This window comes from Neopelma chrysocephalum, unplaced genomic scaffold (assembly GCF_003984885.1).
Source record: "Neopelma chrysocephalum unplaced genomic scaffold, ASM398488v2 Primary Assembly neopelma1_75, whole genome shotgun sequence".
Classification (NCBI taxonomy): Eukaryota; Metazoa; Chordata; class Aves; order Passeriformes; family Pipridae; genus Neopelma; species Neopelma chrysocephalum.
Window position 1 is genome coordinate 5,096,945 of NW_020897736.1, and position 14,071 is coordinate 5,111,015.

The 14,071-nt window shown below is 39.8% G+C and overlaps 1 protein-coding gene across 3 annotated transcripts in view; it reads left to right on the forward strand.

Moving 5' to 3' along the window:
- The window catches only part of PDE8A (phosphodiesterase 8A), a 149,565-nt gene that overhangs the window by 102,449 nt on the left and 33,045 nt on the right, over positions 1 to 14,071 (forward strand). For all 3 annotated transcript variants that reach the window (XM_027688155.1, XM_027688156.1, XM_027688154.1), the window contains exon 2: positions 13,785 to 13,841. In XM_027688155.1, the coding sequence (XP_027543956.1) occupies positions 13,785 to 13,841 (57 nt within the window). The remainder of the gene's footprint in view (positions 1 to 13,784; positions 13,842 to 14,071) is intronic.

The window sequence follows — 14,071 nt, forward strand, 5'->3', positions numbered from 1 at the left end:
CTCTGTTTTGTGGGGAACATACTGTGAGTAATTTATGTCTAGTGCAGTAGTGGTTTGATGCCACCTCTAATGTGTTCCTGCTGTTTCACATAAGGGTTTTTTTGTTGGAATATATTTGAATGTTCTTAGCAAAATTAGATTACAGAATATAACTGGATTAAATTATGCATCTTGTAGTGTATTCTGAAGTCATCCAGAGTATGACATATTGGTTCAAATTAAGCAGCGAAGAAAACAATTAGAACTTTGGTGTTCCATGGTAGGTGCTTAGACTGTACATGTTAGTGGCTCATAGAGTTAGTCAAAATATGTTCCTGCCACAACCTAGGACTAAAATTATAAAGTTCAACATTGAGCAGTAAAGCATTTGTTTTGTCTTTGGAGGATAAGGACAAAAGAGATGCAGAAAAATCTGCTAACCGCACAAATATGAATGTGGTAAGAACATTTGTCCTGGCTTAAACAAACGTGCAAACACATAAAGCAAGTCAAATGAAACTTCCCATGATGGGAAAAAGTTCCCCTAATCAAGGACACTGTTCTCTCTTGCATCTATAGTAAGTAATCACAGCCTTATGTCCAAAGTTCATAGAGGAAGAAAAAGAAATCAGGTGATCTGTCTGAGGAATAAACTTTTCAAGAGTCTGATCTGCATAATTTTTCAGTGAGTTTATAGGTTTACTTTTATTTTTTAATTCTCAAAGTAACCTATAGTTTTATTGTAGCTTTCTTTGAACTGTTAATAACATGAGTCTGGTTTTTCCTTTCTGTCACATCAGACATTAGATTTTATACTAAAAAACTATCCATGATATCTAGTTTATTCGTAATGTGTGTGTTGCATTTACTGCTTCACACAGCCTATCTCTCCCATTAAACAGGTTTATAGAAATGCAGTGTAATTTTTACACAAAGCAGTAGTTTTGTTTTATTCTAGTCCTACAAATTTCCATCTAGGTTTTGGTTTTGTGTCCTAGAAGTCTGGCTGAGCTCAGAGTCGGGCCATGAAACTACACTAAATTGGATATTTCATTAATAGAATTTCTCTGTTTGCTTTGGATGTTCTTCTAGTATTTCATTGCTTGGGGGGAAAAGGCAAAAGAAAATAAATGAGTACAGTTGGTTTTTTTACTCAGCTTTGCTAGAGATACAGAGGAGTTTCTCTTTTGCGTGTTGCAGGCAGGTCTGAGGAGCTCTGAGTCCCCACAGTTTGGTTGTGCAGATATAGCATCCATCCTCCCCAAGGGAGGACACTGAGGCTTGCAAATTAACATTTCCTGCTAAAATTTCTGGTAAAAGCTCCCTGCCAGAGCTATCAGCAGTCTGGATCACTGTCTGGAAAGAAACACTTGGTGCAGGGGAGGAAGAAGGAAATGGTGACTGTGAACTTATTAATGGTGTCGCCAGACAGGACTTTAATGTCTATTTTCTCTTGTTTGTTCTTTGGCATGAAGCTTTTGCGCTTGCAGCAGAAGGCCCAAGCCCACTGCATCCTTTCTTAGAAAAAACAGCAGAGTGAGAAACATATTTTGGATAGTTGCTAAACAGATTAAATGAGCTTCCACCTTGTTAGATAACAGAACTTGTGTCTTGAGGGAGATTGATTTTGGATAGATACCAGTTTTCCTTGCAGCTAATCATGGGCATTTTTAGCATAGATTGACACTGTTTCGTTATATAATGACTAGGTGGAGCCTCTTTCTTTCCTATTGCTCCTTCTAGTTCATCACTGTTATCCATGTGGAATGAGGATGTCACTGCCTGACTGAATGGTGCTACTTGGAGCTCTGTGTCGTGTGACAGAATAGCCACCTGTGCACAGCTCCAGCACTGATTCCTGTTGTAGAACAATTGTGCCACTCACAGCTGCAATACTAGACCTTTTTAGATGAGCCAGATAGATTTAGGTGTCAATAAAATTGTGCAGAAAGTGGTCGGTACCTGGTGGTCCTAATATTTGAGAAGTTGTTTTGCTGCACTAGTGTTGGCTCTGCTCACATTTTGCAGTCCCTGCTGGGAGAAGCAGAGAACCTGCTCATCTCAAAGGTCATACACAGTGCTGGTGTTCAGACAGCCTTTATGGAAGGGCTCACCCAGGGGTCTGAGGACTTGTAGCCTGAGGAGTCTGATAAAGCTTCTGACAAAAAATTTTCTGACATCTTGCCCACATTAAAGGGAAGACAAGCACCATTTTAAAATATGTGTTCAAACGACACATGAAAAGTCCACATCTGCTCAAGTAAATGCACATTTTAACCACTGCTGGCTGAGTGGTCAGAAGGGTTCATGGTTTTATACAGCAGTTAGCCATCTATGCAGTTTGCAGGTGAATACACATGTTTACATTATAGATTTATTCAGTGTTTTTGCATCTTCTCTTCTAACCCCCTCTGCATGTTACAGATCTTTCCTTCAAATTTTGTAACTGCAGCAAGTCTCTGTGACAGTTTCACTGACATCATGTAACTTGTGAAAGTATCTGATGGGAGTATCTCCAGTTGATGTCTCTCTTTCCTGGAAATCTCAAGGTTGAATGATTTATATAAGGCTATTCAACATCTATAGATCATTACCTGCATAATTGTGGCCCTTGTACTTTATTTGAGAAGTGCAAACATGGTACCTGGAGAGAGTATATTTGGACAGTATCGATGTCAATGAAGTTCACTGAGGGCAGGATTTCATCTCAAGTGGATAATTGATACCCAGCTGCATTTGTTTCCCAGTTAAGGACTACAGTGTCAGAGTGCTTTGTGGGCTTCCTTGATTTGATGATGGGTTGTTTATGAAAGAGGTGCCTTGTGGGAGACTGCTCTGCTGAGACCTTGGTTGCCACAGCTTTAGTTCTGTGAAACTTTACTAGGAGATGGTAACATATTGGTTGCTTGTGCATTTTTAGGGAGAAAATCGTGCTCTGTAATAATTCATTTTATACCAGCAGTGTCTTCTTTGGCATATCCAGTAGTTCTTTTGTAAAGGAAATGCTTCTCATAGGCAGAATGTGCAGACATTGCTTTGTATCGAAGATAATGGTATAATTACACAGTTTTATTTTCATTTAAATTAAATAAATGGAGTGTGCCTACCACAAATCCAGATAGAGTGAAATTCTGTTTACAAGAGAACTAGAATGAAAAATTGCTTTGCTGCATCAAGTTCTACTTAATTGCAGTTCTGATTATAATTAAAATCCTACTTTATTAAAGACATGAAGAGTTTAGGGGTATTGGCATAACTGTAAAAAGGTTCTATTCTACTCAAGGAAAAAAAAGAGAGAACCCATCTACCAAGTGTATAATATTTAATGAGTCCTGTGGGCTGGCAGAAGCACTGAGTGTTACTGAACCAGAGTCAAGCAGAAAACCAGTGTCACGTTTCAAACTACCCTGTAGGTCCTCAGAAATGAAGAGGCATCTATATTAGAAGAAGCCAATCACTCATCCCCTCAGCCAGTGGAGTTCCTAGTGGTCAAAAAAAAAGGGATCCCCAGGACTCTTTAATCTATTTGCTTGTTTTCTTCCTTATCATAAAGCCTGTTGGATTGGCTGTTGCTGGGAACAAGGAAAATTAATGTTAAACCTTACACTGAAAAAAGGATGTACTACTGTGAATTTCCTCATGTTTTTTAAAAAGATGCCTTGAATATGCCTGCAGTCTCAAGTCTTCATGTGTTGGAGACAAAGTTCTCTATTTAGAAAAGGTTCGTCTGCCAAGAACTTCTCTTTTGGTTTTCTCAAATATCAGCAGACAGTTACACTCAGCCTGAGAAACATGTATTCAACAGAAAAAAGTACTGATATGTTTATTATCAGTATGGCACATTTCTCCTTCACTGTACTGGCTGCTGTCCCACTGACTTCACATTTATTCTACCTGCAAAATTACCTCTGAGGCAGCACCTTTGCTGTCGTTCAGGGCAGCTCCCAGGCAGGGCACTGGATGGAGCACAAGTGAGTTCGTGCATCCGTAAGGTGGGCAGAGCACACCTTTTGGACCACAGCAGGTTCACAGACACCTGAGTAATCTGTGTGAGGGTGTGGTGCATGGCAGATGGCTGGGAGAATGGGGAAGAAGGAGGAGGAGGCACCTCCATACTGTCATCATCCAGTCTTGGAGAACTAAACATCCAGGATTCCAATTTATGGAAAGACTGGAGATTTGTAAGATAAAGCAGCAATCACAGGAGCTCCTGTGCAGTTCTCAGCAGGTCAGGAGGGGTGATCTCAGCTTGCTGCCTGCCCAGCTGAGGTCTGACAGCAGTTTGCTGCAGGCCCTTTGACATTGCTATTGATGACAATAGAAAAAGCAAGTTTGTTCCTTTACAAATGGAGGTTTAGAACAAAATAGAGATCTTCTAGGAAGTCTATCAGATCCACTGACTGGTTTATGCTATTTTTGGGCTGTACTCTCTTGCTTTGCTTGTTCTATTTGTGACGATTGCAGTGTCGATAGATTCAAGCCATGAAAAGTTTGTCTGACATAAAGAAAGTAATTGAAAAACTTCCTGATAGACTGGAACTTCCTTTTAGTCAGCTGAGTCTGTTCAAATCCAGATGGTTCAGAGTAAAACTGTTGCTGAAATTCATATGCATAAGGAAAAAACCAAAAACTGATAATGATAGAGTTCTGTTGTATTCAGATGCATCTGTAATCATCTCTAAAATAAAACTAGCAAGTGGTATCCACCAGAAAAAAGAGAACTAGCTGATAGATATGAAACAGATTAGCACTTACTGCTACACTCCAGGATCTTGCAGAATCACAAGAGAGCAAGCAGTTTTAATAATATTAAACAATAGAACTACTGTGCCATATTTAAGTCTCCCAGAGTGCCATGCAGCTCAACTGTTAAAATGCAGGCAGGAAGAATTTCCCTCAGGGCCAGAAGAATGTAGTACTTGTACTAAAGAGTCTGCTCAAGTTGGGGGGATGGAAAGTCAGCCACAGCCTGCCTGCAAAATTAATACACCTGAGATGGCAGCAGGCAAGTGAGAAGTTCCTTTTCTGTTGGACAAAGATGTTGGTAAAGGCAAAGGCTGTATTTATTTGTTTGGAGTTATGCAAACCCCAACGTATTTAATGCTCTGATTTTAAATGCGTCTTGGCTGATGACTTGCAAGACTTAAAGACCAATTTCTTCTCTGACTTGGCTAGCCTTGGTATCTGGGTAAAAGTTATTTCTGCCAGCAGATGAGAGAGGACAGCACACTGAAACTTTTATATCAATGCTGGCATATGAGGAGTGAGTTGGTCCCCAGAGCTCTCCTAGCCAGTGGAGTAACCAGGCTTGTGTCAGCTGGGGGGAAAAGGGGAAAGGAAATAGGTCTCTCAACCTTCTGGGAATTGCTAGGCACATTGTTTTTATGTGGCTGCCATTAAAGGATTTTGTGAGGTAGAATGTGGCTGGTCCTGATTGCCAAGGGGGAAGCAGAGCAGTTTCAGATTTGTTGGAGTACAAGGGAAGAGCTGCTTAAACTCAGAGTGGTAATATCCATACAGATGTGCTGTTCAGCTGCCCATGAGGTACCATGGTACACAGAGGCAATCACAGCCCTTATTTGCACGTAACCCCAAAATACCAAGGATGCCTGACTTTGGGGGACATTTGCTCTGAAGTGCAGGGTGTTCCATCTGACCCATGAATTAGGTGCTAGTGCCTTAAACTTTTTTTCATCTGTAACAATTCAGTTTCTGCATGTTGCACATTCTATTCTGTTTGAACAGCTGAAAATGTTCATACTACTTTTTTTTGTGTGTGTGTTGATAAAGGCATCCATCTCTGCAATCTATGTATAGAAAACCATTATTATAGGGTTTAAAAAATTCTTCTAAAGTATGAGCCAGATCATTTAAGCTGCTGTTTTTCTCTTAGTGCAGGATATAACTACAGATGCTTCACAGCATGCCCTCACCACACAGAAATATTTGACTATAGTGAGCAGCCCAGGGATTCCACATGGGGAGACCTCTCAGCCTCCAAAGTTCTGTGAATATTTGGCCTGAATGGAGAAGTTCTTGCAAAAACTTTCAGTCAGAAAGTGAGGACCTTAATGAAGACCCCAGTGAGCCATCTCAAATCTTAAGATTGTAAAGACTTAGGGCATTTTAAATTCTATTCTAGCTGGTCATAATAACATTTGGCAAAATGATGACCATGAGGCACAGATCAGTATTAAGGTTATTCACATTTCCAGGGTTGTTGTGGAGTGTATAATTCACATTTTTTCTCCTCTAAACGGAGGAATAGATGAAATTTCAAGTGCTATGTACTTGTGCATAACACACAGGTCTAAAAGAGATCTCTGAATTAGGAAGATGCTGCAGGAAATATAACCTGCTGGATTTGAATGGCTTTTGATATGAGGACTGGTTTCCATTCAACTTTGTTCTCATTGGACAGAAAAAGTCAATGTGGATTAACAAGTAAATGGCTTTCTTTTTCTAACTTGTCTATAATACATTCTGTCCCTTTTGGGTGTGCGGTTCACTGACAGTGAGGACTCTTGTGGAAGTACACAGTGTGAGATTTGGAGAGGTGCTTTGCTGGAGTTGTGTCTGCTCACCTTAGAAACCTACAATAATGCTGTGGTTACCAAGATGTGATATAACTTGTGTTTGAATTATCAGCAACATCATTTTGAATTTCAGAAATAAGTGAGCGTTTTCCAGGTACCACCCATTATCCAGTGGTCCCGATATTACTGGTGTCTGGTGTGCTGGGACTGTCTCTCTCCCGCAGTGCCTCAGTTCCTCTGAATCTAAAAATGGAATCAGCAATCATTTCCTCCCTTTTCAAGTTTGCAGATCTGTGTAATAGTTCCATAGGCATGCTAAGAGGTAATGACATTTATTTTATCACTTCAGTACCCTATTAGGAGCTAGGAAAGTCTCCCAAATTATCAGCATGTTCTGTGTAAAAGTTCTGACCTTTATTAGTGGCAGGGACTGCTGACTGGACTTTTTCTACTGTCGTTGTACAATGTGACCACAGTGGGACACTCGTCTGGGCCAGAGGCCACCGAGGCCTTACTGCACTGCAGATAATAATACAAGTCACCTTGGGCCAACATCGTTAATTATTTCCAACTAAACAGAATTATTTACTTTTGCATGTGCCATGCTTGCAGCTTGATAACCAAAGTTTCCTGTAAAGAATAAGGGGAGAATTTATAAACTGTACAAAGCAGTTCTTGGTTGTGTCTAAAGTGTGTGAGAAGGCAGCGAGTGCAATTTCCCAACAGCATTGCTCAGTTCTGTTCTAACTTGGCTTCCCTTACTGCAGTGCAATGGCACTGAGGAAATGCAATGGGGAACCAGGCCCAGAATACAAACAAACAAACAAACATAAATAATAGTGGTTGGCATGTGTGGTGAGCCAAACATGTAGCCAAAAATCAGCAGGATCCTCCCTGTGCCCGGGAGAGTCCTGGTGGAGCTGAGTTAGCCCTGGTGTTCAACCCTGTGGGCTGCCACTCCAGTGAAGCAGTCCCTGTCCCACCAGGCTGTAGATCTCTGTAGACCTCCTCGGTGGCTTCCTCAGGACCTGGATTAACACAAAACTTGCCTCAAGGCTGAGCAATGGAAGTGGGGCTGGATTTTGGGAGCGGTAGAGGTGTTGTCAGGACATTGGCAATAGGAGAGTGGGTCATGTGGCTGAAGGGCTGGCGGCCTGATTGATGTGAGAGCTCTGATGGCTCGTTACACTCGATAAAACTTCTCTCAAAATCTTCAACGGGTCCAAGTTGTGTGTTGTTAATGATGTGAATCAGAGGCCAGAGTTTTGCTCTCATTTATGTAAAACTGGTTCACAGTGGGTATTAAAAATTAAGACACAGATTAAAAAAAAGAGGGTATGTTACCCCATCACTTACTGTCTGCTGTATCGTTACATGGCAGCACTGTAAGTAATTCTTCCAGGAATCAATCTGAAAGAGAAAATAGATAAAAGGGAAATGATACCAGAATAAAACCTCAGGTGTTCTGTATCTTGTAATATAGATCTAAATCTGTATTGTTTTGTTGAGAGAGATGCATCAGTGGGAACCTGATTTAGACTAATCTAAATGCTAGATTTTATCAAAGCACTGACTGAGTCAAAATGCTACATTATGTGAATTCAGAGTCTGTGACATTTGTCTACATCTTTTATGAAACAGAAATAGAAAAAATATCAAGGGCTGGCATTAACAGGTTTCATTTACGTTGAGGTTTTGGTAGATTTTAATTGCTTTTCAGAACTCATGTCTTTGTATTGTGGTGGAGAATAAACTGACTCCGTACAGCATAGGGTCTTTGAAAGCCAGGCTTACCTTTGTCCTTGAATCTGTTGAGCAAAGGCAGAACAGAAACCTTGGACTCTTTATTCTCTCTTATTCTTTATTCAAACTGTTGTGGCCTCCAAAGAACAAAAGAAGGAGCTACATAGGGCCAGACTCCCAGTTCGTTTACACTGAAGTAAATCCAGAATATATTCTTTATATTTGGTGGAATTACTCTGTTGCTAACCAAGTCAGAATTCAATCTGTTGACTATATAATTCATTTTATGTTCTAAACAGTTGTGCCCATTTGGAAGATCTGCTCAGACAGCATTTTATGTTACTTGTACCAAAGCTGAGTTTGTGACAGCAGAGTGCTAGCAAAGTTGGCAAGGAAGACATGAACAGCATCTCGCAGAAAGTGCATGGAAAATAGGCAGCTAAATCTTAAATTATCTACTTAGATAGATTTCCACAGAGAAAGAAATAGGTAATTGACCATAGATTGGATTAGTATTCATATATTTCAGAAAGTGATAAAGGTTACTATAAGCAAATTAAAATGTGAATTGTGAAAACCTGATCCTGAATATGAAGACTTTATTGCCCAGAAATGAGAGCCACACCAAGTCATAAAGCCCCTCTCTGTTGAGACAGAGCACTGCCCTGATATGACCTGAGTGGACAAGATCCTGGACCTTGTCATACCAGTTTATAGGGAGTGGGTTATTTCCCAGCTTTCAGCATCCGGAAGGATTTGTCTAAGGTTTCCAAGAAAGTGTATTATCATGCAAAATTAAAATTTCTTCAGGCAATAGAACCTGAATCAATTAAAGTTTAAGGTATGGTATAAATCTATGAGTTAATTCGGGCTTTTATTTTCTGGGGTGATAAATCTATGCTTAAAATGGCAGGTTAAGAGAAAGCATATTTTTTCCTTTGTAAAACAAATCTCTTTGTTTTTCTTAGAATTATCAATATTCAGTTTATGCTGACAGTTCTGTGGCTCCCAGCATATCTTATTCATGTCAAATCTTATTGATGAGTCAACTCATGCAGATCTGTATCATGTACCTAGTATATGTAGAAAATTTAAGTATATATTTTACAATTAGGTAAGAATTTTTGGTGATGTCTTAAAATATTGTTCTGAGTAAAATGATTAATTTTGTGAACTGTAGTCCAATAAGACCAGCAATTAAGTCAATATGTCTACTCATTGTAGTTATCTGTGCCATATATTATAGTGAGTCAGAGCCTTGAGGTTGAAGTCTTCATTTGAAGAGGCAGTTACTTAGTGTTACCCTGCTGACAGAAATTCTCTGCTGGGAGCTGAATGCTCATATTAACCCTACAGCAGCAGTTTCCATCTGCAATCCATTCAGCAAAAGTTTATGTCACCTCTTTGTTCAAGTCAGTTGCAGGAAAAATAAGCTGTTCATTTCCTCCTGCAAGTGCTGACCTGGGAAAGGTGAGAAGAGCAGCAGGAGCAGAAGTGCTCCCAGCTGCCCTTTAGGGAGGAATACTAGCAGGAGACCAGGGCTGTGCACGGTGATTCCATGCCCAGAGGAAGAGTCACTCCCGTCATCTGTGCAGCGCCATCTGTGGCGGAAGGGAAGCGATGGAGCAGTTGTGGATTTCAGACAAGATTCCTCAGGATGCCAGCAGCTCCCTGCCAGCCCTTCTCATGAGTGGGTGATGCTGCAGCAGAGGGTTACCCTGGGCTGTGTGTGCTTTAAAACATCCCACAAAAAGAAGTGTCTTAAGAAGGTCCGCCTCCAGATGGAATGTGTTTGCCCCTCCATAGCAGGAGTATTGCACGGAAGTTAATAGCCAGAGGATTTTTTGGGGGCTGACTCTGCCCAAAATTTTAGGAGGTTTGCTCTCCTCTCCAGTTGGTCATGGTAAGAGACATTTTGGAGAAAACCAAGATATGAGACCTCTAGCAAATAGGAGACCTGTGGGCTGCTTTGATGTGTCCCACATGCCAGGCAGGGAGTTTGTCACCACAGGGAGCATGTGAATCAAGCTGACTTTATATCCACTCTTTATTTATTTCTGCATTTATTCGTTGAGCAAATTCATTTAAAGTTTTTCTAGCTGTAGGAAGAATAAAAAACCCCATTCCTGTAGACTCTGTTCTGGTAAAATACGAAGAATGACTCATAGCAAGAAGTACTTTACCAGGTTATATCAGGTCAACATTGAGTTTGTTGTACTTTAATCAGATCAGTCACAGTTGTTTGGGTCTGTGTTTTTAAAGCTTATTTCACTTGTTTTTATTTACCAAACATTCACTTTTCTCAGGACATTGGAAACATGAACTATTTCTATCAACAATTTCAATGTTTGCAACTTGGCTGCTACAACACAGATAATTTCTGGGGAGTCTTGAGCTGCTCTCAGCAGTCAGTAGATGACCTCCCCGTTGACAGCTGTCAATCACATCTGGCTGATGCCATTGCCTTGGGACGGATCTCGCTTTGTGCCGGGGCCAGGACTCGTTCCACAGGACAGAAACTACAGTGTTCAAACCAGACAGGCAAATTTGAGGGAAAATAAGTGCTACCAGCAGTAGTTCAGCAGGTCAGAGAATGTAAAAGGGCTGCAATTGCTGTGTGTAAGCATTTGAAATAGCCACAGTCACATATGCTGTACTCTTAGGTTTGCGTCAGCAGCTCTTTGGCAACAGACCCAGCCCTATCACAGTCAATTCCAGGAATCTATAACTAGTTCTACCTCTGTCTTCTCATACCCTTTCTTACCAATCTGTGCCTGCCTGGAAGGCTGTCACATGTGTAAGTCGTGTCTGCCAATCTGGAAATGTACTCAGGCTTTTGTTTTTCAACTAGGAAAGAAATTTCAAGGAAGAAGTAGAAAAAGGTGTGAGTGAATAAAGATGTTTTTGTGCAGTTACTATATATGTGAGCTTTGGCTGGTTTGGTTTTATTATAAACTTGCAGCATTAGAGGTATTTTTAAAGCTCATTTAGTTCACCAGTAGTTGAGAGTTTCTGCTAATCCTTGCTGAAGCCTTGATTTTTGACACAATACTTAATCACCATGTTACTTCTCAGTGCTACCAGCAGCACACAAAAAGTTGAAATGATTAATCAAGTTATTTGAACAGATTTCAACAGGATTAAGAATTAACTGGAGTTCACCAAAATTTTCCAGCTGAGATGCAGAAGGGGTTTTTCTTCCACTCAGGACAGCAAGTTAATGTGTAACAAGACAATTTATCTCATTTGGACATTTCTTGTGATTTAAGCTTAAATGGTGTATAGACAGGTGCTTTCAGTGCTGCAATAGCCACAGATTTCTGGCAGAAAAGTGGTTTTCAGGCTCAGTCCTTTAAATATTTTGATGACTATTCATTCACAAACTTTTTAGAAGAAGCATCTGAGAAACAGTAATTGACAATACTGACTTTATCTCATTTGTTAAAATTCCCCTTGGACTGGGACCAATAATCCAAGTGTACACTAGCCTGGTAGATGGGGTTTTGCATCCCCTCAGATGCCAGTGAAGTTCATCTCAGGCCTATCATTCAGTGACACTGGAAACACTTGCTGTTTTATGCTGGCAGTTGGAGTGTACAAAAAAATGTGTCAGGATTTGATTTGAAGTACAGTTATGGACAGAGAAGTGACTATAAAAAGGCATGTCTTACATGTTCTCTCTCCGTGTCCTTCAGGCATTTCTGCTGATTTACTGATTCAGACGAGTAGTTACTACTGTCAGTGCTATAAAACCAATAACCCTGGTGGAAAGAGATGGATTCCCTCCTGCTGTGTGCATTATCAGCAAAAGTATTTGCTGTTTTCTAGTGTGGATTTTGAATAATTGGATGATGGGCCACAAGGGAGAATAAAGCAGCTTGAGTTTTCCAACTGAAGAGAGATTTTTAGTCTCAAAATTAGAAAAAAAAAAGACTGGAGAGTATTTAAACTAATCCGATCTGACCAGAATGACTGAGTAAATCTGAAACCCCTCCATGTCATTTTAACATCAGCTCTTTAAGGCCCTCTTAAACAAGACAGACAAACACTGGTTCCTGGCTTTTTTTGCAGGCACTAGGTTGCCATTTTTCCTTGACTCATGTTTCTTGCTTATTTAATGTTGCAGTGATGACTTCCAAGTTGATAAATAAGTAAAATCACACATGAGAAACTCTGAGGGCTGAGCAATGGAGCAGTAAGGTCATAGAAAGAATGGAGTGTGCAATTCTAAAAGGTTTTTCTGTGGGATGTGCTGATGATTCTTTAGAATTACTTAATGGAAAAATTCCAGACTGTAAAGCAATAAATCTGATCTTCAAGTGTGGTTTTAATATTGAAAAACAACAATGTAAAAATGCCACCTTTGTGCTCAACAGCTCTTTTCTTTGCACATTTGCATCCAGAGATGTCTTCCGTTTACTGCATTGCCAAAAATTGTTTTCTTCTGCTTTCTTTCTCCAGTTACTTTTGAAGAGTTTATGTGACTCCAAGGACCACTGATTGGTCTCTGTTTCCTATTTTGAATTGGGAACATCTCTATTCCTGCTTTTTAGTTTTCATTTTTGGGACAAGAGGTGAAAAATATTTAAGCACATTGAAAGTGCTGATATTTGCCTTGTGGGAATTCCCAAAGAACCAGACCTGTGTAATCCTATTACAGTCTCCCTCTGTATTTATGTGTGTAACTACTTTAGAAAGTCTATCCTATACCACTTGAAGAGTCATTCATGTTCAAGCTTGAATTAATGGTTAATGATATAAAAGAGAAGCAGTTGTGATAAACAGCACTTCTCATCATTGCCCTCCTTTCCATGAAGGGACACATGAGGGGGAAAGAGCCCAGCTCAGTTCATGCATCCTAAGCTAAACTGTTTGATTGTGTTACTTGTTCAGAATCTAATGTGGGAATCGCTGACATGTAGAAAGCATGACACATGACAGTGTTTTTGCAGGGTTTTTCAAAGCAAAGCTGCGTTGCTTCATCAGCTACAGATATCTGAGTTCTGGAACCCTCTCTGGAGGCACTGGGTGGGAAGGAGAGAATGTAGAAAAATGTTGTTGGAGAAATGAAATTGCTGTGGTTTTTTAGCACTCTTGGGCACCTGTTCCATGTGAAATTCTAAGGGCAGAATTACATATTTTTGCCTTTCTCCTGGAGATTTAATGCTTTTTTGGACTTTAAAAGATGGAATTTTTAAACATTTCCATGTTTTGCAGAACAGTTGGACTGATACAGAGGATACAGAAAAATAACATCTATCAGACTTTTGTGACTAATCCATTACTTTACGTTTAAAATAACAATAATTAAAAAAAAATTAAGCACTAGCTTGTTGATTTCTATTAATGCAGCTTAGCATATAAATTTACAAAAGCAGAGTAAGACTCTCATGAAGCAGCAGCATCATTATGATAACAATATATCCCTGAGACAGTAGTAGATAAGAAATGTCTTCTCTAACAGAGATAATTTTTCTTTTTCCTTAGGTGTAAGGCATTAATAAGATCCCTTTTTATTTCTTTTAGGCACCAGTAACAGATGTGCAGTTTGGCCCTATGAGACTTCATCAAGATCAACTTCAGGTAACACAGCAGTTCAAATTGAAGTCTTGATTTCTGACACATCACAGATGTTAGCTTAAAATTTATGACTGGAATTTTTCAGGGTATAGAGATCTTCACAGAGCATTTTTATCAAGTGATAATATGCACATAACAGATTTTTATCTTGACATTCTATGTGATATCCTAAAAACCCTGCCTGTTTTCTCCAACCATCTCTCAGCTCATAAAAATAGAGCTATCAGTTAGCT